This window comes from Ailuropoda melanoleuca, chromosome 10 (assembly GCF_002007445.2).
Source record: "Ailuropoda melanoleuca isolate Jingjing chromosome 10, ASM200744v2, whole genome shotgun sequence".
In the NCBI taxonomy this organism is placed as follows: domain Eukaryota; kingdom Metazoa; phylum Chordata; class Mammalia; order Carnivora; family Ursidae; genus Ailuropoda; species Ailuropoda melanoleuca.
In genome coordinates, this window is record NC_048227.1 from 48,090,442 (window position 1) to 48,114,592 (window position 24,151).

The 24,151-nt window shown below is 41.4% G+C and overlaps 1 protein-coding gene across 15 annotated transcripts in view; it reads left to right on the top strand.

Moving 5' to 3' along the window:
* The window catches only part of KLHL32 (kelch like family member 32), a 254,933-nt gene that overhangs the window by 24,555 nt on the left and 206,227 nt on the right, over positions 1–24,151 (top strand). For 13 of the 15 annotated variants that reach the window (XR_004628576.1, XR_004628577.1, XR_004628579.1 and 10 more), the window contains exon 2: positions 21,390–21,465. The exons of 1 other annotated variant lie outside the window; for it this stretch is intronic. Coding sequence is in view for 10 of the 14 variants with exons in the window: in XM_034670848.1 (XP_034526739.1) it covers positions 21,443–21,465 (23 nt within the window). In the remaining 4 variants the exon portion in view is untranslated. Of the gene's footprint in view, positions 1–4,256; positions 4,357–21,389; positions 21,466–24,151 lie in introns of all 15 variants that reach the window. One more of the 15 variants, XM_034670849.1, reaches the window with a different exon arrangement.

Sequence of the window (24,151 nt, forward strand, 5' to 3'; positions counted from 1 at the left end):
GGCCATTAGCTCAGAAGCAGATTTCAACCCTGCTCCCACAGACCTGTGAGTAGGTCCTGATGAGATAATCACTCTTACATCTTCCTATCTGTCCCTTTCCTATTCTTTTTTTTTTTTTTTGGTAAGATTTTATTTATTTATTTGAGAGAGAGGGGAGCCAGAGAGAGGCAGACCCCCACTGAGCAGAGAGGCAGGGAGCCCGATGCAGTGCTTGATCCCACGACCCTAGGATCATGACCTGAGCCGAAGGCAGAGGCTTAACCGACTGGGCCACCCAGATGCCCCTGTCCCTTTCCTATTCTTAAAGATAGATAGTTTCATACCTTGGTTATTAAAAAAAAAAAAGATGCAGTTTAACTTAAATGAGAAGTGACTGGCGAAGGAAAAAGTGAGGGAACGGGCATAACATGAACCATGAACAATAATAGAAAAATGTGTACCATTAGGTTCTGGACGCTTCCTAAGAGTGGGAACATATTTCATTCTAGATGTCACTTTACAATGTGAAGCTTGATTAGTTACTTGATTTAAAGTATTTATGAATAAAACAAATCGATTGTTCAGGAGTATCGATATAATTCGTTTCTTTATATTAGGATTTGGAAGAAATCCCTCTCAAGATTCTCATTAAAAGGACACTGCATAGTGAATGTAATGATCAGTGTCTTCCAGGCATCTCTGCAGGGTTACACATCACCTTCTTTGAGGCTTTTATTTCCCTTAGACCTCAGTACATAGAGTGATGGTAATTTAGGAGTCAGATGGAAGATAAGGTGGGGTTGAAGTCTGCAGCCGTTTTTACTCTGGCATAATAATGACGACAGCTAACACTTTCACAGATTTTATTTTCATAGCACTGCTCTTAGTACTTTACTTATATTGACTCATTAAACCCACCCTGGCACCTGTGTTGTGAGGTAGGTAGTGTTATTAACATTATTTTACAGAATGAGGAAACTGAGGCACAGAGGGGTTTACTTGCCCAAGGTCCTATTGCTTGTGGGCTGGGTGTTGAAACCAGACAGTTTGACTACAACATTTGCACTCTTATCCTCGTGTTAAATGCCTCTCTGGAACCCAAAACTAGACTGGATTTTAGAGGGTCCAAAAGAGAAATAGCTGTTCTGAATATTTTCCAGAAAATTATTTATTATAGCCAACATTTTAGAAATTACTAAGCAGCTATGAAAGAGATTTTGCATTCCGGAAAATCCCTAGAGTCCCGCTATTCTGTGCTGCTAATACTGGAGGCAACATAGTCCATGATGAGGGATGTAAACTCTAGCTAGACTTGCCTGGGTTCCAGTCCTGGCTCTGCTGCTTTCTAACTTGGTGACCTTGGGAAAATTACGTTACTTTATACCTCAAACTTGAGGTTGGATTCATATCTTCTGCTTGGTAGATTACTATAGATGGCATTCCCAGCAATTTCTCCAGAGAGACAAAAAGTTTATTTTTTTAATGGTATAGATAAAAAATATTCTAAGACATTAAATAGTTTCTGAGACGTAAAGAAAATTTTGTGAATATAGGTCGGCAAGCCTGTTTTACTGTGATAGGCCGTTATTGAAATCATGGGATATAATTTTATGCTTTCTTCATGAAATAAACATGATGGCTTTATTTTCATTAATAGTGTGTAACACTGTATACTAGACGGCCCATGTATGGCTAGGATATCACCAAAGGGCAATAATAGCTTCATTAGAAAATAACTTAAAGTTGAACCCCAACATGATATGACCTTAGCTTTTGCACATTGGGGAAACCAGGATTGATGAAGGAAGGATTCTACCTCAGTCATTGTGAAATATCAAACATGATGGATTTGACAGCCTTTTTCCCTTCGACCTCCCCCACACTATTCTGAAATTCACCCTCCTACTTCTCGAGCTCACCCAAGCCTATTGACTGAGCCAAGAAAACAGACTCCACTTTCCTCCTCTTCTGACTCATGCCAAAAAGTCATGTAGCAATTCAAAACATGTCTCCAATCACCAAACATAATGTGGAAAACTTTCTTGTCCCTGACTTTGGAATATTCTTTAGTATTTTGACATTTGTGTAATCAAGTGATATTTTAGATTTAACTTCATTTCTTCAGAGGCTTTCCCTGACCATTCGCACTAACTGCTCTGTGATGCTGTAACACCATGCTGAGTTATTCAGTGTAGCACCCAGTTGCTATCCTGTGTTTTCTTTGCCTATTTGCTGTTTCTTTCCTCTAGACTGTAAGGTCTATGGGGACATTGTCCGTCTTGTTTTAAACTGTCTCCTCGAGGAGGGAGTGGCACATAGTGGGAGTTAATATTTTCAGCTGCGTAAGTGTTCTGAAAATCCTCCTGCCTTTCGCCTCCTGGGAATCGCGTCTTCAGAGCTCTAGCTCTGATACTCAGTCAGTGTTCTCTTTCTGCTGCACTGTTTCTGCTCTTTCATATCTGTCCACACTTGTTGCTACTCAGTGACCCAGATCCAGAGTCCCTGAGTCCATTTCCATTGTTGCTACCATCTTTTTATATAATGTTGACTCATTTCAAATTTGTTGAAATTTAGAAATTTCACTTTTATTTTTCAAAAAATTAATATTTTCCACTTGACTGAATCATAACAGGGTTGTACAAATTGTTAATGACATTTCTCATTTGTTCTCATAAGACAGCATCTTAAGATTTCCCCAGTGAGATTAGTGATTTTGTACTGTTTACAGATATTTCACTGTGTAATTGGTATTGTGAATAGAAAGCACAACATTCCCATCTTTATTCCCCCTCAAATGTGAATATTTCTCAAAGGTACTTAGTGGTATTAGTTAAAACTAAGGATGACAAAAATCAGTGTAAAATGTTTTCCCACTAATGATTGGAATTAAGTATACTGACTTTAAAAATTTTTGCTCAAATCAATGTTCTGTGTTCTCTTTGCTAAGTGTAAAGTTTTGATTTTAGTTATTTCAAGTACTCCTTATATTTTCACAGTGCCTCATCTTGCTGCCTAGCTATTCTATATGTAGAGGAAGAAAAATATTTTACCCTCTACCCTTCTGAGTTCTAGGTCTTTGTATCTCCACAACAAAAGACGGATTAACAATAAAAAGCATGTGAATGTCTTTGATATAAATTTTACATGACATGGAGCCTTCATAAGGAAATGAAGACTCAAAGAAGTGATTAAATCTGGGCATTTTTTATGCTAGGCTTGACAAAAAGAGACAATTCTTGGAAAAACATGCTAGGATAAAACATGGTATGAACTAAGTATAGTGTTGTGGGAGAAACAGCAAAGCCTGTTCATTCAGGCTCCTCCTGGCATCTTGGAGATAAGGATGTTCCTTTCCTCTGTGTGCAGGGAGGGTACCCCTTAGATCAGGGTTTTATGACCTGCTTCTGGAGAATGATAGAAAGTCCCTCTTGCACATGCAGTTTCTCAGCTTCCTTCAGCCTGTACATTCAGTGCTCCAAGGTGCCACATTTTGGTGTAGTATGTCCCGAACCTCCTCCGTATAAAGCAGAACAATGGGATATTGTCTTAAAGTTGAAGACCCTTACCTACAGGGTTTTTGTCAAAGTCAGAGTTTTAAAGTGATGTTATTTTTCAATGAAGATGAAATTTGGATTTCTTTTCGGTCTTTATATCTTGAAATGGTTAGGATTATGTACCTATTCTACATAGGATTATGTACATACATCCCAAAGACTTGGGATGCCTTTTGAGTGACAGAGGAAAGGGATTCTGGAACTTCTGCATCTGTGATGAAAGCCCATGAACTCCCTCAATCAGAACAATTTATAAAAATTCACTTATTAGCAAGTCTTCTAAGAGCAAAGCTCCTTCTAACACAGAGATGAATGGGACATGGTCCCTGCCCCTATAAGTCACACTGAAGATGTCAGTTAATGCGTAGCTTATTAGCCCAGCTGGCGAAACTTAACCTCAATGCCCACCTCCTTCCTTCTACCTTACATCTTTTTTTTTTAAGAAAATTATGTTTTAAGAAGTGATAGCTTTTATTACTTGTCATGTTAAAGAACCCCAGACATTTTGCTTTACAAAGTCATTTTAGTCTTCTTTGCACAGATTCCTGGTGTGTGGTAAATGCTATTTAAATGTTATATTGAAACATTTGTTACATTGTGACAAGGGTGAGAAGATGGTTAGTGAACAGTTAGAATAAATTCTCTGTTATTCATCCTGGTCAGGTCTGTGTTTTCAGGGAAAACCAAATATTTTGTCTGAGAGAATTAGCATGTTTATCACAGGCTTTCCAGATGAGAAGTCAACACAGCCAAGACTGTGAAGGCTCCTGAGTTATGCTTTTGTACCGGCTGGAGATGCAGGCGAACTTCCTGGCTAAAAAAGGTAGGTTCTGGAGGTAGACTGCCTAAGGGCTTCCTGGTTAAAAAGGGTAGGTTCTGGACGTAGGCTGCCTGGGTTTTCACCCTGGCTTCTGTACTGGTTGTATGACCTTCATGAAGTTCTTCATTTCTTTGAACCTCAATTTCATATCAGTAAAATGGGTATAAAAGTGGAGCTTTTGGTTAAAAGGCTTCCTGATAAGGATAACAGATGGAATACATGTCTCTTTCCTTCTCCAGCTGGTATATAGGGCTCTGCTTTGACCGAAGTGTAACTCAGAAGTCTTTGCATGTATTGTATTCCTCGTCTGGAAAGCCTTCTCCTTCCTGTCTGTGTCTTCGGGGTCCCTCCACTTAACCTCCCTCTGTCATTGTAGCTGAGAGCCAGCTAGCCCTTAGAAGGGCAGTGTGGTGCAGTAGGGTGTAACAGGGCTGGAGTTGAGTCTGGACTCAACTCACCAATTCCAGGTTTTTTGGTTTATTTTACCTTAAGCAATTGAGCTGGCTGAGCTTCAGCTTTTTCTTCTGAAAAATGGACCCATTTAATTCTTATGGTGCTAGATTGTGGTAAGAATTAAATGTAATAGTACGTGCACTCCTAGCCTCCTATGTAGCCACTTGAACTATAGTGCTTCCCCAGTTCTAATGCTTCTTGCATGTGTAAGATACGCATCAGCTCTCCAAGGGAAAAAATAGTAGTATATTAATGAATATATCACTTTAAGGTGCCACCTCAATTTTAGGAATTTAAAATGAGAAAAAAATTATGCATCACTCAATAGAAGAAAATTCCAAATATCTTGTACTATTACGATACTGCAAACGTGGACGTTATATCTGACTTTGTAAGTTATTTGAAGGGTGGAGACTATTTTTAATTCTTTTATGTCTGCCATCACACTCTGTTCAGTGATTACGGGAAATACATTAAGCCTTTAGGAGATATTTGAATGAATGAAGAGTCTGTGTTTAAAATTCAGCAGGAAGACTGTTTCTTCTTTTGAAAATGGAGTTTGGATTATATCTAGATTATAGGTTGGGGAACTGTAAACTATAAATTTTCCATCTGTTAAAAGACAATCATTAATCAGAGGAGAATGTTCCTTTCCTGTCTGATGAAGAACTTTTTCATGGATAATTTTCTAATGAAATAAAATAGTAATGTGAGGCACGCTGATTATTTTTTGCCGTACAATTATTTATCATATATGTAATTTATATACTAGAAACCGCTCAAGATCTGCATTGTGCCATGTATAAAGATGCAGATACACTACTTTTTCAGTAGTGTAAGAGCTATAAGAAATTCTTTAATAAAAAGTTTTTATGGCAACATTTTTTAAAAGCACCTTAGGATGTTATAATTGCCGGTTGGGTTATTTTGACAAGATGGTGTAACTGATCCAAGCATTTTATGTTTCTATTCATAGACGAGTGATAGAGCTAGAAATTAAATTAAAGTGAGAGCTGGAAAGGGCTGTGCTAATGTCATGGGAGGAGCTGCCTTAAACAAAGTATTTTAGTCTGCTTCCCAGGCTCTCCAGCTATATTCATGAGGTGACTAGATATGTCATCCTTGTTCTTATTAGAGAAATGTTTGATATTCAGTGCAGCATTTCAATCTTCTTAGGGCATGACTTTCATAATATAAACCAAAACAATTCAATATATGCAAATACTCTGGCATTAAGATCTCAAGTTCTTCATTCTAAAATGGAGATACACTGTACTTTTACTTTTCCTGACTTTGGGAATTTTGTGAGCATAATGGTTGTGCCAAGGGAGTCAAGACAGGGAGCAAGATTGATGTGGACCCTGCCTATATCGACAGGATGACCAAGTAATTTGTTGTACAAACTGGGAGACAAGAGAGGACAGTTGGGGGTGCAATTAGTAATTACACTGGGACAGTAGGCAGAACTGTGGTTACCCCTCAGGTGAATGGTCACCCCACTTAAGGAGCTCACTGCCTGGGGCTGGGACTATGGGAAGAAATGAGGCTGAGGCAATAGATTGTGCCTTCTCGAACAAGTAATTACACAGAGTGCTGATTATGCTGTATGGACGTGTAGGTGCTGTTGGACCATGTACGAGAATAATTAACTCAGACCGGGAAGGGGGGGGATCTGGGAAGGCTTCCCCAGAGAAAGTGACATCTGAGATTTGCAGGATGGATATGAGCTAACCAGGCAAAGAGGCATAGAAAGTCCTAGGCAGAGAACATGAGAGGTACCAAAGCCCTGAAGAGAGAGAACAGTTTAGCGTGGATGAGTAGATCTGCATGACTGACCAGAAAACAAGAAGTCCAGTGGCAGGACACAATGCTGGAAATGTTGGCAGGGGTCCATGGAAGGGAATTTGACTTTACACCCACGGTTTTAAGCAGAACAGATGGCTGAGGGCTTTTGCCTGTATTCATTTGAGGGCCACGTACCTGGGTGTCTTGGCTGGAGCTGGGTCTCCACATCCGCCAGCATGTGGCGATGGGTGGCGGTTCCTCCCTTCCCCTGTGGGTGGATCCAGCAGCAGGACTGAACTGGAAAGAGTGTGGACATTTGTGGTCGTTGTGTGATAGACTGGTGGGGTTACCTGTAGAAGGCAGCTTGGTAGAAGGCACCCCCTGAGGAAGATAATCACCTGAAGTTAGGTAGAAAGCTTGCCGGTGCAGATAGGCTGACCTTGGAGACAGAGTCTTGGAAGGTGGCAGGTGCTGTAGGCACAAGCCCAGTACTTCTGCACTCTGGACCTTCATCCCTGTGCTTGGGCCTCCACAGTACTTATGAAACCTAGGAAGGAGAGGGTTCTGGTGGAACACAAACTATATGCCTAGGAGTCTATGCAGTTCCCCAGAGGGAATGTCCTCAAAGCGGGGGGTGTTACACATGGAGGAAGGTGAGCATGACTGGAAAGGTGAAAGCAGGAAGCCAGGTACTCCTAGGGAGCAGCTGCCTGAGGCCAGGGCTCCTGTGAGGTTGGTGGGTTTTCAGAGTCACCTGTGGGCCAGCTTTGAGCAGAGCACGAGCTGTCCAGTCCTGGAGACGGGGTGGTCAGTGGGCATGGCACAGCCTGGGAGCTGAAGGAGCTCGAATAGACTGACAGATGGAGTCAGCAGTGTCTGGAGAAGGCTCATCTCTACGATGGAGCAGAATGATGGCAAGGCCCTACTCCTACTGGGCTGTGCCCACCCTCGGGACCTGTGTAAGTCTAGGGCCGCCCTAACAAATCCCACAGACTGGGTGGCTTAATTTATTTCCTATTGGTTCTGGAGGCTGCAAGTTGGATATAAAGATGTTGGCTTTCTTCTGAGGCCTGTCTCCTTGGCTTGTAGATGGCCGTCTTCTTGCTCTGTCCTCACATGCTTGTTTCCTCTGTGCTTCCATGTGTCCTAACCTCATAAGGACTTGCCTTTGAGCTCACCCAGATAACCTCATTTTACCTTAATTACTTCTCTAAAGACCTTACCTCTAAACATGGTCACATTCTGAGGGAATGGGGTTAGGGCTTGGATGTATCAACTTGGCGGGGACACAGTTCAGCCATAACGAGGACGTCCTTGGGAGATACCAGCCGGCGGTGGTTGCAGGTGCTAATCCACTGCTGGTGGTTTCTGTGCGTCAGGTGGGCCTAGGGCCATTTGAGTCCCCTTTAGAACAGCCTCAGGTGTGTTATGGTCCAGTTTTTGACTTCCAGTGGTCAAGATATTACCTTACGTGGTAACTTACTCTGTCTTTGGCCATTTTATTATTTTTTTAATTAAAAAAATTTTATTTATTTATTTGAGAGAGGAAGAGAGAGTGAGTGGTGGGGAGGAGCAGAGGGGGAGAGAGAGAGAGAGAGAGAGAAGCAGACTCCTTGCAGTGCAGGAAGCCTGATGCAGGGCTTGATCCCAGGACCCTGGTCATGACCTGAGCCGAAGACAGACGCTTAACCAACTGAGCCACCCAGGCGTCCCACCTTGGACATTTTCGATTATTGGAAACTTCCTTCATTTCGAGTTGGAGTTGATGTTGCCTTAGCTCTCCAGCCCTGGTCCTTTGTGCTCACAGCTATTGGTCTTGATCTTTCCAGCACTGCAGGGTGTGACTGTGTTCTGGAATATATTCCTTTTGTTAGCATTAATTGTGTTTTAGAGGATGGCCTCTGGAGCCAGCCTGCTGGGTTGGAAGCCTGGTTTCACCACTTCCCAGTTGTGTGGCTTTCAGCAAATTACCTGACCTCTTTATGCCTTAGGATCTGATCCATACAAAGGGGATAGTAAAAGGCCTGATGAATTAAAGAAGGTAAGGAAAGCACTTCTGTGCTGGACACTTACTAAGTGCTGTCATCTTCATCATCACCATGGCCTCCCTGTAACATGTTGCTGAGGGACAACTACACCGCCACACGCGATGTCCCCCACCCTTCTCCTGATGGCACCTGAGAGTCCTAGCAATTTTTCTTTCTCCAGCCTCTTTATTTTTTTTAAAGATTTTTATTTATTCATTTGAGAGAGAGAGCAAATGAGACCATGAGCCAGGGGGAGAGGCAGAGGGAGAGGGAGAAGCGGACTCTCCATGAGCAGGGAGCCCGACATGGGCCTCGATCCCAAAACTTGCGGAGATCGTGACCTGAGCTGAAGGCAGACGCTCTACCGACTGAGCCCCCCAGGCGCCCTCTCCAGTCTCTTTATGAGGTGTCTTTTATTGGACTTTCTGTCAGCTAGTAAGAACAGACAATGTTTATCGAGTACTTTACAGTTTGAAAGTGCTTTTCCGCTTAGTTTTACCCCATACTGGCCCCGAGAGGTATAGTTTATTATTGTACCCATGTTGTATATGAAGAGGCGGAGTCTTGGAAATAACTGACTTGCCCTAAGTTATTATGCCTGGTAAGTGCTGAATTGGAACACAAATAGAAATCTCCTCTTCTTGTTTACCCTTGTTTTTAATTACGCACAGTAAAGTACATGTTTATTGTAGAAACATTAGAAAAATACAGATGACCAAAAGTTTTAAAATCTTGCACGACAGTAATAATTATTCATATCTAAAATATGTATTTTTACAAAAGCAGTTTCACATACTACAGTATGTATTGTTTTATTATTCGTTTTCTCTTAAAACATGTATTTTTTCATGTCATGTATGGATCTACATCATCAGTTTTTATTTTTATTTTTATTTTTTTTTAAAGATTTTATTTATTTATTCAACAGAGAGAGAAACAGCCATCGAGAGAGGGAACACAAGCAGGGGGAGTGGGAGAGGAAGAAGCAGGCTCATAGCAGAGGAGCCTGATGTGGGGCTCGATCCCATAACGCCGGGATCACGCCCTGAGCCGAAGGCAGACGCTTAACTGCTGTGCCACCCAGGCGCCCCTACATCATCATTTTAAATTATTGCTTGGTTCTCAATTGAAGGGTAAATGCTATTTAACTCAATCCATAACATATGGATTGCTTCCAATTTTTGCTCATGTAAACAATTCTCCAGTGAACTCCCTTGTACATAGACTTTTGCACACTTATCTGATTATTTCCATAGGTTGGGTTTTTAGATGTGGAAATTCTAGATCAAAGGTTTTGCCCATTTTAAGGCCTTTGATACAGGTTTACAGATTGCCATCTGGAATGAGTACCCGTTTAAACACCTGCCTACGTGGATAAGAGCATCATTTTCCTCGTTCCCATGAGCTGCCCTCGTTCTTTACCAAGGCGATTGGTAGGAAATGGCAACTTACTGTTGATTTGTTTGCATTTTTATTACTAACCAGAGAGAACATTTTTATGTTTACTGTTCCTTTATGTCTCTGCTTCGGTGATTTGCCTGTTTATGCTCTTGTCCTTTATTTCCTATGGAGCTGTTCATCTTCTCCTTATTGATGTGCAAATACTTTATATATTGAAAATATTAATGCTATCTCGTGCTCTTTTGACAGCTCTTCAGAGTTGTGCAAATTCCTCATGTGACTCTTGAGCTCTCCTTCCTCCATTCTGATAATTGTTTTTTTAATGAAATACAGGAACATTTCTTGATCCCTGTTAACCTCCTTGTGTCAGATTCTACCTGAGGCTAACTGTGTCATCCAGCACGTTCGGTTTCTCTCCCAGCTCTGCTCTTATCTGTACTTCTGCCGAGTGCACCCTCCATCCAGGATACCTCCACCCAGGAGGTGGGGAAGGAGAGTCAAACTAATGTTTGAGTACCGCTGTGTTCCAAGCACGGCTGTAGATGCTTTGCTTTCACGTATGTCAACATTAAATAGCGCAGAAGCCCGGGAAGCTCTGCTCCGCGTGCTTCATGGATGTTGGCTCTCCTTTCCTGTTAGAGGTGTGGTTACCTGTCCATCACCTTATTTATTTATTTATTTTTAAGATTTTATTTTATTTATTTGACAGAGAGAGAGAGACAGCCAGCAAGAGAGGGAACACAAGCAGGGGGAGTGGGAGAGGAAGAAGCGAGCTCCCAGCGGAGGAGCGTGATGTGGGACTCGATCCCATAACGCCGGGATCACGCCCTGAGCCGAAGGCAGACGCTTAACCGCTGTGCCACCCAGGCGCCCCCATCACCTTATTTAAAACAATTGATGCTTCAGGGTGTTCCCTAATTTATAGAGTTTGCTCTCTTCCTTTACAAGTATCTATTTATCTGGGACGATTGTGCAGGGCCAGCTTACACTGGCTGTCTCCTGGCAACCTTTGGTGAGATCCATCTGCAAAAGATATATTTCACTTTTTTCCCCTCTCTCATAGGATTATAACTCAGCATATCATTATATACATAATTGTGTCTCTTATGTTGTAAAGAACTTACCGATTATATGTCTTCTACAATTTTCACCTAGTCTGTACGTTTCAATCTTCGATATGTCGGTAAAAGTAGTAGTTTTACGGTTTTTGATAAGGTTTAGGAGTTGAGCAGAATTATTAAGACTGAAAGCTTTGGAGTCAGACAGACTAGGATTTAATCCCCAGCACCATCAATTTCTTCCCAGTCCTGTCACTTTTGGTGAGTTACTCACCAGGTTTCTTGTCAATAAAGTGACCGTAATAATATCATCCACATAAAGTTATTGGGAAGATTAAATGAGATTATGCATGGAAAGTACTTCTTAGTGTAAGAGCAGTCAAAGAAAGCTTTTGGCTCATGGTACTAGGCAAAGTGGTTATTATCTTGAATTATTTTAATTTTAATTTTTTTAAAAGATTTTACTTATTTGTTTGAAAGGGAGAGACAGAGAGCATGAGTGGGGGTGGGGAGGGGCAGAGGGAGAGGGAGAGGCAGACTCCCCGCTGAGCAGGGAACCCAACCCAGGGCCTGATCCCAGGACCCTGGGACCATGACCTGAGCCAAAGGCCGATTCTTAACCAACTGAGCCTCCCAGGCACCGATCGAATTATTTTTAATTAAAACTTACAATAGCAGTTGGTGAATAGAAAGGTCTTAAAGTTATAATCTCAGGACTATGTTCTAAATGATAAGTCTTTTATTTTATATATTAAAAGGGTTGTAAGGTTTTGTAAGAATGGGGCAATTTTGTTCTTTTGGCCTAAATTTGTATTTAGGTAGTAAACTGCACTTTAATCACACATTAGACCTTTTCTGTTACAGTTAAGTCATCTCACTTCTTTTTAGTGGAGGGAGAGTTTAGTTATCTTTACTCTCTGAAAGAGCAAGCAAGCGTGCTTCTTAATTTTCAGGAATGAATATTCTATACGGGAAAGTATGCCAGTGGGGTACCCTTAAATGTTTGCCTTTTAGACTAAAGGGATACCTAATCTCATTTATTAGATACCACACAGTGATGTACTGGTGTGAAAAATATACTAATTTACTGGTATTAAAAATATACCAATTTATGAAATAATAAGTATTAAAGATAAATTATCACCATATGTAATATATTAATAAAATAATGATTGAGACTGTTGCATGTGTCATAGTTCTTCTATGCTTAGAAGTAACATTTCCTTTTAAGATGTATTAACTTGATATAATTTGTTGATTGGGGTCAATAAGCCCTTCAGTTTATTGAAGAATCATCTAATGTAACTAGTGTTTCATGGTAAAGATTTATACCTATAATTCATATTTTTAAAAATCTCTTGGCTTTCTTCCTATAAACCAACGCTTTATCTCTTGCATTTTATATCTGCCTGCTTGGAAGCTGGTGAGGGGCGCCTGGATTGTTCAATCGGTTAAGCCTCCGACTCTTGATTTTAGCTCAGGTCGTGATCTCAGGATCCTGCGATCAAGCCCTAAGTCAGGCTCTGTGCTGGATGTGGAGCCTGCTTAAGATTCTCTCTCCCTCCCCCCCGCCCCTCCCACCTTAAAAAAAAAAGCTGGTGATACTTCCCCTTAATTACTATGAATTGCCGGGATCAAGAATAACTAATATTTTTAAAAACTCGTTAAGTATTTTTATTTTTTTATTTTTTTATTTTTTATAAAGTTTTAATTTTTATTTATTTGAGAGAGAGAGCAAGAAGGAAAGCATGAGTGGGGTGGAGGGGCAGAGGGAGAGGGACAAGCAGACTCCCCACTGAGCAGGGAGCCTGACTCAGGGCTTCATCCCAGGACTGGGAGATCATGACCTGAGCTGAAGGCAGATGCTTAACTGAGCCATCCTGGTGCCCTAAAATCAAGTAGTTTTAAAAGCATAATACTAAAATATCATTAAACAAATACACAGAAATAGCAAGAATGAACTTCTTATATATGGGTAAGATTAGTGTATATCTTAATTACACTTAATTGGTGTAATTAAGGTAGCTTAATTTTTAGTTATGTTTGTTTGATTATATTCACCAAGACTAGTTCATCTAGGCTTTCTTTCTTTGCAAGTACACTTAATTGGTGTGATTAAGGTAGCTTAATTTTTAATATCTTATGTTTGTTGGTTATATTAACCTAGATTATCTAGATGGTCTTTCTTCTGCATGTAACCTGTAAGATACTTACTTTTTTTTTCTTTTCCCTTTCACACTATTATGGTTTAATAAGATTTTTTTTTTTCCCTTTGAAAATACTATATTTTCACTGTTCACTTCAAAAAAATCTAAGCAGGCGTGCCTGGGTGGCTCAGCCGTTAAGCGTCTGCCTTCGGCTCAGGTCATGATCCCAGGGTCCTGGGATCAAGCCCCGCATCAGGCTCCCTGCTCAGTGGGGAGCCTGCTTCTCCCTTTCACACTCCCCTTGCTTGTGTTCCCTCTCTTGCTGTCTCTCTCTCTGTCAAAGAAATAAATAAAATCTTAAAAAAAAAAAAATCTAAGCAAAGCTCTGGCAACCTTGACACATTTTAATGAAAATAAAACTATAAAGGTTTAACCTTACCAATCTTACATACCAACCAGGTTGTATTTGCAAAGAAACCAGTAAAAGAGGGGATTCTACCAACGAACATTTCCTAGGCGTGAGGCCAGTGAATAATTTTGATGTGTCAAAGAGTTGCTGTAGTTTTGAGAAGTGTTTGCTGCATTTCCCGAGGTGAGTGCAAGCTTCTGCTTCAGAGCTTGGAGTGGGGCCCTGAATCATCCCAGGCTGCAGGGTGTTGTACAGAACATTCTTGGGAGGATTGCTGCTATACATATTTTTGACATTTAAAAAAATTTATACTTAGCATGCAAACTACATTAGCAAAAAATGAAACAAAAGTAAAAGTTCCCCTGCATACCTGCCACCTGAGCAATTCGCTGTGCGATTCATACTTGTATGTATAATAAAGGGAGACACACTGATGTTTACTGAGACCCTGTGATTTATGTGCCATGCATTATAACAGCCCTGTGACAAGGTGCTATTATCTGTATTTTTGGAAAATGACAAAATGGAGATTTGAAAAAAGTTAAGTAACTAGCCCTTGGTTACATGACATCAGGTTGACATAAGAATGTGGCTCCGGTGCCTGGGTGGCCACAGCGGTTGAGCGTCTGCCTTCGGCTCAGGGCATGATCCTGGCGTTATGGGATCGAGCCCCACATCAGGCTCCTCTGCTAGGACCCTGCTTCTTCCTCTCCCGCTCTCCCTGCTTGTGTTCCCTCTCTCGCTGGCTGTCTCTATCTCTGTGGAATAAATAAATAAAATCCTAAAAAAAAAAAAAAAAAGAATGTGGCTCCATTTTATAAAGTATTTGTTGTATTTTGTGTTTGCAAGCTACATTTATTTGGTTGTATTTTTAGCTGCAAAGACTGAAGTGTACGTTACTACTCTTTTGGGGGACATTGCATGTTTTAAGAAGTATTGCAGCCCATCTTTACACTGATCAGTGGAAAGCACTGTACCTGCCTTGTGTTTTTATAGTAGCTATGCTGCAGAGGAAATCCTTTCTTTCCCAAGTTCATTAAGCTGAGCCAGGAAGCTGATCAAAAGATACTTAAAATTTAAGCACGTGTTTTCTTACAATTTTTATAAATATATTTCATGCCTTTAAGTGATATTTAGTGATGTCAGTAAATTCTCTCTTTACCAAAATAATATCTTTATACATTCAGTGGTTGACCACTAAGCCACAGGCATAAATAGCATTTTTCTCCTCATATAATGAATTTGTTTGGAAAACCAGTTAAAACTGAGTCTTCAGGAGCTTGGCCTTTTGAAGAATGTAGAGGAAACAACACTAAATGTCATAAAAATATGTATGTTAGTTATCTAACCCTGGTTTCTGGGGAGTCTTTGGAGTGGATTTTCCCCTAGAAGCAATAGCTAAAATTTAAATGATGGTCAGGTTTTCAGAGAAGCTCAAAATAAATGAATATGTGTATCTCTTGTGTTTTTAAAGCAGCAAGGTTCCTCCCTGTTTTCCCAAACAAAATCTTATGTAGGACCTTAATTGAATTTCTTGGGAATCGTTAACCCCCAGTTGACTTAGCTTAAATAAACAAGGTATTTTTTATGAAGATCTGATTTGTTTTGTGAGCCCCCATGGGGAGGGGGGGGAATGCATGGAAGATCCAGAATGTCCTCTCTTTCTGTCTCTTGCCTCTTTTTCTCTGTATACCTGCTGCTTTTCCCTGCATAATTACTTTCTTGGTTTCCTAATCCACGTGGCAGAAAACAGAGCGGAGACTAAGGTGAGACAGGTGAGGTGCAGAATTTAAGAGAGTACTGGAAAACTCAGTGATCCAGGTAAAATACGTATTTTTAAGTTTGTGGAGCATTTTATTCAGTTCTACCAATATCTGGTTTAGTTGCTTCACCTGATAAATCATCCGTTCAGCTTCAACTTTTGCTAAGCAGATAAAAATGTTAAATTCTATAAAATAAGCATGTATCTTACGTTCACTTATTTAAATGAGATTTATACAGATTAAAAGATTATTTAATTGTGGTCTCAATAAGACCTTGATATTTTTCAACATTTAATCAAGTACGATCTATCATAGATAGATTGTGCAATATCCCCCTAAAAGTTCATATATTAACTTGTGTTTTTTTAAGTTTTTATTTAAATTCCGGTTAACATATACAGTGTAATATTAGTTTCCGTGTACAGTTTAGTGATTAAGCACTTCCTTATAACCCCCAGTGCTCATCACAGCAAGTGCGCTCCTGAATCCCCCTCACCTGTTTCACCCATCTCCCACCCGCCTCCCCTTTGGTGACCAGCAGTCTGTTCTCAGCAGTTAAGAGTCTGTTGCTTGGTTTATGCCACTCTGTCTCTTTTTTCCCCTATGCTCTTTTGTTTCTTCAATAACATATATGAGTGAAATCATATGGTACTTGTCTTTCTCTGACTGACTTATTGCACTTAGCATAATACTCCCTAGCTCCAACCACCTCGTTGCAAATGGCAAGATTTCATTCTTTTTTTATGGCTGAGTTTTATTCCCTTATCTATATCTACCACATCTTCTCAAAGTAAATAACATTTTAATGCCATGTTTCAAAGTTGATGATAAGTAAAATGTCAGAATTTTAAGTAGAGGTGGGGTTAGTGTAAAAGAGCCACCAATGGCATTCCCTGTATTGTTTTCTGTTTGCAAGTGAGCAGCCCCACTGATCTGGAGACTGATGGTTCCAATTCTAAATCCCAGAGAAGGGCTCTGATTAGCTGAGCTTTGGTTAGGCCCAGTCTCTTAGACCAGTCAGCGAAGGCCTGGTGGTGGCAGGTGTTGATTGCCAACAGCACCTTGTGGGAGGCCGAGGCACAGTACCAGGTGTCCACTCTACAGAAGTACCAAGTTCATGCATGTGAGGAGACCGACTATGGTTGAGTGAGATAAGGAACTTGACACTTGGTCTCTCTTTCTCCCTACCTTAAGGTTTCTCCATAGACACCACCACTGAACTTATCAATCACTGAAGGGGAGAGTTGGGCCCACTTGAACAGGGAATTCAATGTCAGCCAACCAGTGAGTTAGTGCCAGCCATGTATAAGGCCCAGGAGACAAGTACTCGGTGTATTTGGTCAGGATAATAGCTGATGAGTGCGAGTAGATGCTATCCCTCAGGCAGGAAACCAGAGGGGTTTTGATGTTCGGGAAAGGTTGATTTTGTAAACTGGTGATTACTCTTATACAGTGGGCCAAAGAGTAGGACGTTCCCTTTTGTTCCTTTGGCAACCTTGGCACCTTTCCAGTAACCTTCAAACTACAGCCAGAACCTTCTTTTTAAAATGCAGATCTCATCATGCCAGTCTCTTGCTTTAAAACCTTCTGTAGACTCCCACTGATTTTAGGATAGAAACCATTATTCCTTTTTTTTAAAGTAATTTCTCTGCCCAGTGTGTGGTTCAAACTCATGAACCTGAGATTAAGAGTCACAGGAGCCACTGACTGAGCCAGCCAGGTGCCTGGAGACCCATATTCTTAATACTGCTTGTGTGGCCTGCCACCAGGCCTCTAATAGGGCCCTGCTTCTTTCTGCCTTAGGACCTTTGCACAGGCTGTTGACTCTGCCCGGGGTACCTCCCAGCAACTCTTCCGCCTCCCCCTCCCCCAGCTGATCTTTTAGAGAGCAGCTCAGATGTTCCATTGTCAGGGAAATCCATTCCCTGATTACACAGGATGAGCCAATTCCTCTGCTATATTAAAACAATAATCAATCGTAGATAACAATAAAACAACAGCAATAATAACAGCTAACATCATGTGACAGGTAGTTTCTGAGAATTTCAGTTTGTTTAATCCTCATAACAATAGTGTGAGGGAGGTGTTACTATTTTTAGGATGAGGAAACTGTACATAAAGTCCATTGCATTTATCAAAATTATGATGAAAGAATGAATTATGTGGGCCCTGGCAGTGGCTGGGATGGGGCTGAGGACAGCCTTTTGTTTAGAAGGAAAGGGCTAGGAGTGGGTCTCGAGGCTGTGTTTGTGGGGCAGAGCACGCCATGCCCTGGGTGGTGTGCTTACTCGGGATGGCTTTGAGAAGAGATCAGTGATGATTGTGAAGGCTAAAATACTCTCAAGCCACTCCATGCTGTCCACCATGGCCCACTGTCAGCCCTACGAAAGGAGGAACTCATGTATTAGCTGTTGTATCCTAGGAACTCAGCTCTGGGCCTAACATAAAATAGTAGTTTCTCAATAAATATTTGTTTTATGAATTATTAAAAAAAAATCTCCAAAACTTCGAAGGTATTTTTGAGCAAGCTGCATCTGAATTCTATCCTAAAGGTATAGCACTGATGAAGGGGGTTGTTCCCCAGGGGTTTTATTTGATCTTGGACTAACTGGTGGATGCCCAGGACTTGAGGTAGACACATGTGTGACCCCGTTTAGGGAACAGGTGAGCCAAGGGAGCAGATCTTCTGACCTCAGGAGTGCTGGTCCCTAGAGTGAGGCAAGGCTGGAAGGAGCATTCTTTTTTTTTTTTTTTTTTTTTAAGTTTTTTTTTTTTTTTTTTTTTTTTAAGATTTCATTTATTTATTTGACAGAGATAGAGACAGCCAGTGAGAGAGGAACACAAGCAGGGGGAGTGGGAGAGGAAGAAGCAGGCTCCCAGCAGAGCAGGGAGCCCGATACGGGGCTTGATCCCAGGACTCTGGGATCACGCCCTGAGCTGAAGGCAGACGCTTAACGACTGAGCCAGCCAGGCGCCCCCGGAAGGAAGGAGCATTCTGTCCCAAGTGGAAGTTGGTCAGAGGCTCACGCTCTTTACGTAGGTGATCACAAAGGCTCATTTGTGGAGGGGAATGTGTTACCTTTATAGTTTTGGGATCATGCTTATGGGAGGCTGAGCTGAGTACATTCTAGAACTCATAGAATAGTCTGGTCCTTTGATGCCATTGGGCTCAGAAAGGGACCTTGAATGTAATTACTCTTAATTCACAGAAAAAGAACTACCCTATATGCTTCCAATCCATATAGCACTACCCTTGGACTTGTGATTGTGCCTCTAACGGGCTGTGAGCCGCCCTAAGAGCTAGATACCCGAGGAGCAACTCTAGCCTTTCTTCTTATCGCTCTGCTCCTGCGGCCCTGCCGGGGTGTGCTAGCCCTGAATCCGGGTCCGGATTCGGAGGAGGGGAAAGGCCGGAAACTGATCCTTGGCCTTATGGGAAGAGGTAAACGCCCTGAGTTAGGAAGAAATCCATATCCCCTCCCCTGCCCCCCCCCCAGGCAAAATGCAAGGAAGCAGGAGGAGGGAGAGAGGTCTGGCTGAGTGAAGCAGACACTCTTCATGTAAGGGAAACTTAAAATACAAAAACAAATGTTACTTTTACCAAACCAAGAGTATAATCCAAGGACACAATTATATATAAGTATATATGGTGAATAGTAAATAATATATGGTAAAAATAGTAAATAATAAATAACAATAGACCTTTTCAGAGGCTACTGATTCTTTAACTCATTTTAATTCACCTTTAAAATGGTGTCCATTTCACTAAACTTTGTAGAATATAGAATATTCTAATTAGATAGCTTCTTTTATTTATTTTTATTTTGTGGAGCCCAGTGTGGGTCTTGAACCCACGACCCTAAGATCAAGACCTGAGTTGAGATCAAGAGTCAGACACTTAACTGACTGAGCCACCCACATGCCGCTAATTAGATAATTTCTGAGGAGGGCTAATTTAGTGAGTTGGTCTCCAAACAGCAACGGAATTTAATTCATCTTATGATTTCTAATTATATTTGGAATGTCTAAAAAATACCAAGTTAAAAGTGTCCTTCAATTTTGGATTATTTTAACTTTCAGGATTCTTGTTCTCCTATTGTCTAGTTATTGGAGCATTTACAAGACTTTCAGAAAGATAAGGGTTTTTTTTTTTTCACCTCTCTGTAGTAATATTCTTTTGCCATTTTAAAGTTCAAGTGTCCATCGCTGTTAGTGTTTGTATTAGCCTGGAAGAGCCTGGAGTTTATAACCTAGATTCTGGAAAGAAACTGTAGCACTGATAGGTTGCTAAGAAAGTCTCTCACTAATTAAACAACGTGCCTTGAATTATTCTGAGCCTCTGTACTGCTCAGTCATACTGGATCAATTGAAAATGATGCTCATTTTTAGGTCTGTCAAAACTTAAATTGGAAGTAAATGAAAGTCTAGACATACTATTTTCTATAATTAAAGAAAACCAGAAAAAAATATATAATTGTATGAAAATGTTCAAGACAACCTAATGTTGAGGAACAATGGAATACTTAAACTGTGGTATGTCCACATGAATTACTACATAGGCATACCAGCTGCAGGTCTGTATCCAATAGAACAAGTACTGTATCTTAGTTAGGTTGGAAATCATAGCTCTCCCTTTTATACAAATCAGAAATCAGTGCAGTTTAATATGTTACTTTCTTAAGTGTTTTCACCCTGTTACACTTTTCAAAATAAACTTGAGACAGAAGGGAGCCTGTTTAAGATTTATCCAGATTAGAATTAATTTTGCCACTTGAGTGTTTTAGAAAATGGGAGCTAGACCCACTAATGCGAGTTTTAAAGCATAGTTGTGGACCACGTCCCCGACTATTCAAATAATTTACTTCTCTGTTTAGAGTTACATCCATGACTGAAAACAAAGGCTGGGAGAGGGCCGTGAGGTGGGGGGTGGGATGAAGAGAGCCTGTGTAGCCAAGGAGCTGTTTCAAGTCTGACTTCATTCTGTTGTACGTTTCTGGTTACGCTAAGCCTAAAGCTTCTGTGAGAATCAGTGTTCCATTTCCTGCTAATTGTCATCTTCTCTACATGTTATTTTTTCATCTAGTTTTCAGAAATCTGCTTCTTTTTTTTTTTTTTTAAGATTTTATTTAGTTATTCATTTGACAGAGAGAGAAACAGCCAGCGAGAGAGGGAACACAGGCAGGGGGAGTGGGAGAGGAAGAAGCAGGCTCATAGCAGAGGAGCCTGATGTGGGGCTCGATCCCAGAACGCCAGGATCACACCCTGAGCCGAAGGCAGACGCTTAACTGCTGTGCCACCCAGGTGCCCCCAGAAATCTGCTTCTTGAATAGAAAATTATCTTTCCGGGGGTACCTGGGTGGCACAGTCAGTTAAGCGTCTGACTTTTGGTTTCGGTGTCTCAGGGTCATGAGATCGAGCCCCGTGTTGGGCTCTGTGCTCACCCCCAGTCTGCTTAAGACTGTCTCCTTCGCCTTCTGCCCCTCCTCTCCAAAATAAAGAAATCTTAAAAAAAAAAAAAAAGGTACTCAAAGGACTTTTAAAAAAAGAAAATTATCTTTCTGTAAATACTTAGCCAAGACACACTTGATTATAACCTCATTTATTCATAATATTCATGTTTAGAAGAAAAGTAAAATTGCTATAAAGGGCAAGTCAACTAGTATTTGTGGTTAAGACCTTTGTAGCTTTAGCAAATCTTATTTTTTCCCTTTGGCCATCTGATGTTTTAATTTTTACTGTAACCCTTAATTTAGCTATTGTTGGTTCTCGGACACATTTTACTCTTTAGTCCCTGAAATTCCAGTGAGGTGAAAAACTTAAAAACATCCCAAACCATTGCTTATTAAAGAGCATTCAGTCGAAATGTTGAATCTTGACTATAAAGCTCCCGCATGTGCATCCTTGGGGTTCTAAAGGATTAGCATCATGAAGGCCAGAGTGTGCTTTTTGTGCCTTTCACTCACCGTGCTTTTCTTTCTCGTCCTCTTATTCAGCTGGAATGCTTGTGAACTGCTGAGGCCGAGATCCTGAGGAACCCAGCTGGAGAATGCCGTCTGAACGCTGCCTGAGGTTGGCCCTGTAGGATGCTTCCTTGTTTGCTGTCGTGAGCCCTGCCACGGTCACACTGAGCATCCCAGGGCTGAGTGCAGAGCAGGGCTCAACACATAGTTGAGGGAATTAAGCAAACCGGTCAGAGTGTGTGTGAGTTTAGTATCATGGATTAAGCACTGTGATCTATTCACTGGTCATAACCATAACTAGGTACATCTCATGGTTCTTTTTTTTTTTTTTTTAATTTTATTTATTTATTTGACAGAGATACAGACAGCCAGCGAGAGAGGGAACACAAGCAGGGAGTGGGAGAGGAAGAAGCAGGCTCATAGCGGAGGAGCCTGATGTGGGGCTCGATCCCAGAACCGGCGGCCGGGATCACGCCCTGAGCCGAAGGCAGACGCTTAACCACTGTGCTACCCAGGTGCCCCCATCTCATGGTTCTTTGAACGAGACGACTTATTCTTTTCTTATTTGGGATATCTCAAAAAAAAAAAGTATGCTTCTATAAAGGTATATGATTTAAAAAAGAAGCAGATAACTGTACTTATATATGACATCATCCCCTTTAAAGCAGTCACTTTGGGGAGTGTGATTATGCATTCTCAAAGTACTCATAACATTTTCTTTTAATAATTCATGTAACAGATACTGAGCCAAGCACTGTCGTTGATGCAGGGGATCCATCAGTGAATAAAACAGATAAGGTCCTGCCCTCATAAAATGTATATTCTTTGGGTGAGACAGACAGTAAGCAAATCACACCCAGTAACAATGCAAGTATAATTGTGAAAAGTGCTTTGAAGGAAAAGTACAGGGTTGACAGAATGAGGAAGCGTCTTCCTGAAGAAGGCTCTGTAATCTGAGGTCTGAATCATGGGATGACTTGGGGAAATGCTCTGGGGCAGGAAGGAACTTGGCCCATTCCCCAAAGCTGAGGGTACAGTCAATTAGAAAGCACAGGACTTTTTTTTTTTTTTTTTTAATTTTCTTTNGGAGACAAGTCTCCATTATCCTCTGAGGCAACAGTCAAAAGGATCGTCAGAGCAAAGAATAGGAGACGTATGAGACATAGGAAATACTTTTCTTTTTATTAATGAAGAACTGGGTATGTCTATGAAATGATGAGAACAGTTTTCTTCTACAAGTAGGAAGCTGTTAGAGTTGAGCAGTTCCAAAAATACGTTCAGAAGTGGAGGGAGGCCTTGTACAGCCGGCACAGCTCCGAGTGTGTTGCTGTAGATAAGCGGTTCTCCGTGGGGGATGACTGTGCCTCAGTGTACATTGTTCAATATCTGCCAACATTTTGGGTGGCCCCTGGGGTTGGGGGTGCTTTTGGAATCTAGTCACTAGATACTAGGGATCCTGTTAAACACCTTGGAGTATGCAGGACAACTCTCCATAGCGAAGAACAGTCTGGCCCCAAATGTCAGTTTCACGGAGGTTGAGAACTCTTGCTCTAGATCCGTTATCCAGCCAATATGGCACCTAGAGACCATGGTATCTGCCACCACCTCAGCCAAGCGATGTATTTCTGGCTACCAGGATCTATGTGTGTTTCAAAATTAATTTTTACTTTAAATCTGCCATCTCTGCTCTTATTGATCAACTCTGATCCCACCACCCTCTGTCCTCCACTGCACCATCATCTTTCCTTCCCTGTTGTGATGTGGCGCCCTCCCTTCCCCACCTTTTAGACTTCCTTTGTGCCCTGAGGAACTGTTGCACCACGATTGTATGCTCTCCTCTACCATCACCATCACTCTGAAAAGCTCTTCTCACCTGCTGACTTCACTGAGACCTGTCCTCTCCTGAGGCAACACTTATCTTGTCACCCTGCCAAGTGTGACATTATTATCTCCTCACATCTCATATATTTGGGGTCTGGGTAGAGAGGTTGTTGTTACCTGGGGCATACTTTTGCTTCTCCATCATTACTCCTCAAGTTGGTTGTCTGAGAAGGCAACAGTAACAAAACACAACAAAGACATCCTCATTCTAGCGCTCTTTGACTCTTCCCCCATTCTCCTCTCCACTGTTGTCAGGGTTATTTCCCCTCCTTTGCTGAGCATCTGGCACCCAGCTTACAGTGTTCTTCCTCGTCACAAACCCTTTTCAATTTCCCAGTCTCCTCAGTGTTTGCGTGGAGAATCTGTCCAATTTGGTGACCTGGGATCTTCAACCTTCTTATCTCCAAGAACTGTCTCCTTCCAGTGAGCCATGCACTCCCACGGTTCCCCCTTGGACCTTGAACCCCCAACAGATCAGCCACTTTACTGTTACCAGGACCTCCTCTCTGTCTAGCCTGCTGGTTTACCTTCCCCCACTGTGGTTGTACTTTGACCTCTTTGCAGTGTCTCATCTACTGGCCCTGCTACTTTCTACCAACCCATCACCCCTTTCTTTCCCTCGTTTCCCTCTTACCTTGTTTAGATTCTACAACTCTTTTAAATTCTTAATTTCTCTTGCTTCCTGCATTTTTGATGCATTTGCCTGACAATATCCCAACCCAGATGAACCGAGATATCCTTGTTTCCATGGCTACATGGTCCAGTGGAGATTGGTTCCACTAAATCTTTATATTAACAAACCAAAAAAATGCTAAGAGTTTTAATATGTGTTTTTGGTCCGCCTGTTCCCTCCCTCCTGCTACTCAAAGGGCAGTCCTTTCCCACACAGAGCCCAGCCATCCTTCTGTATTTTG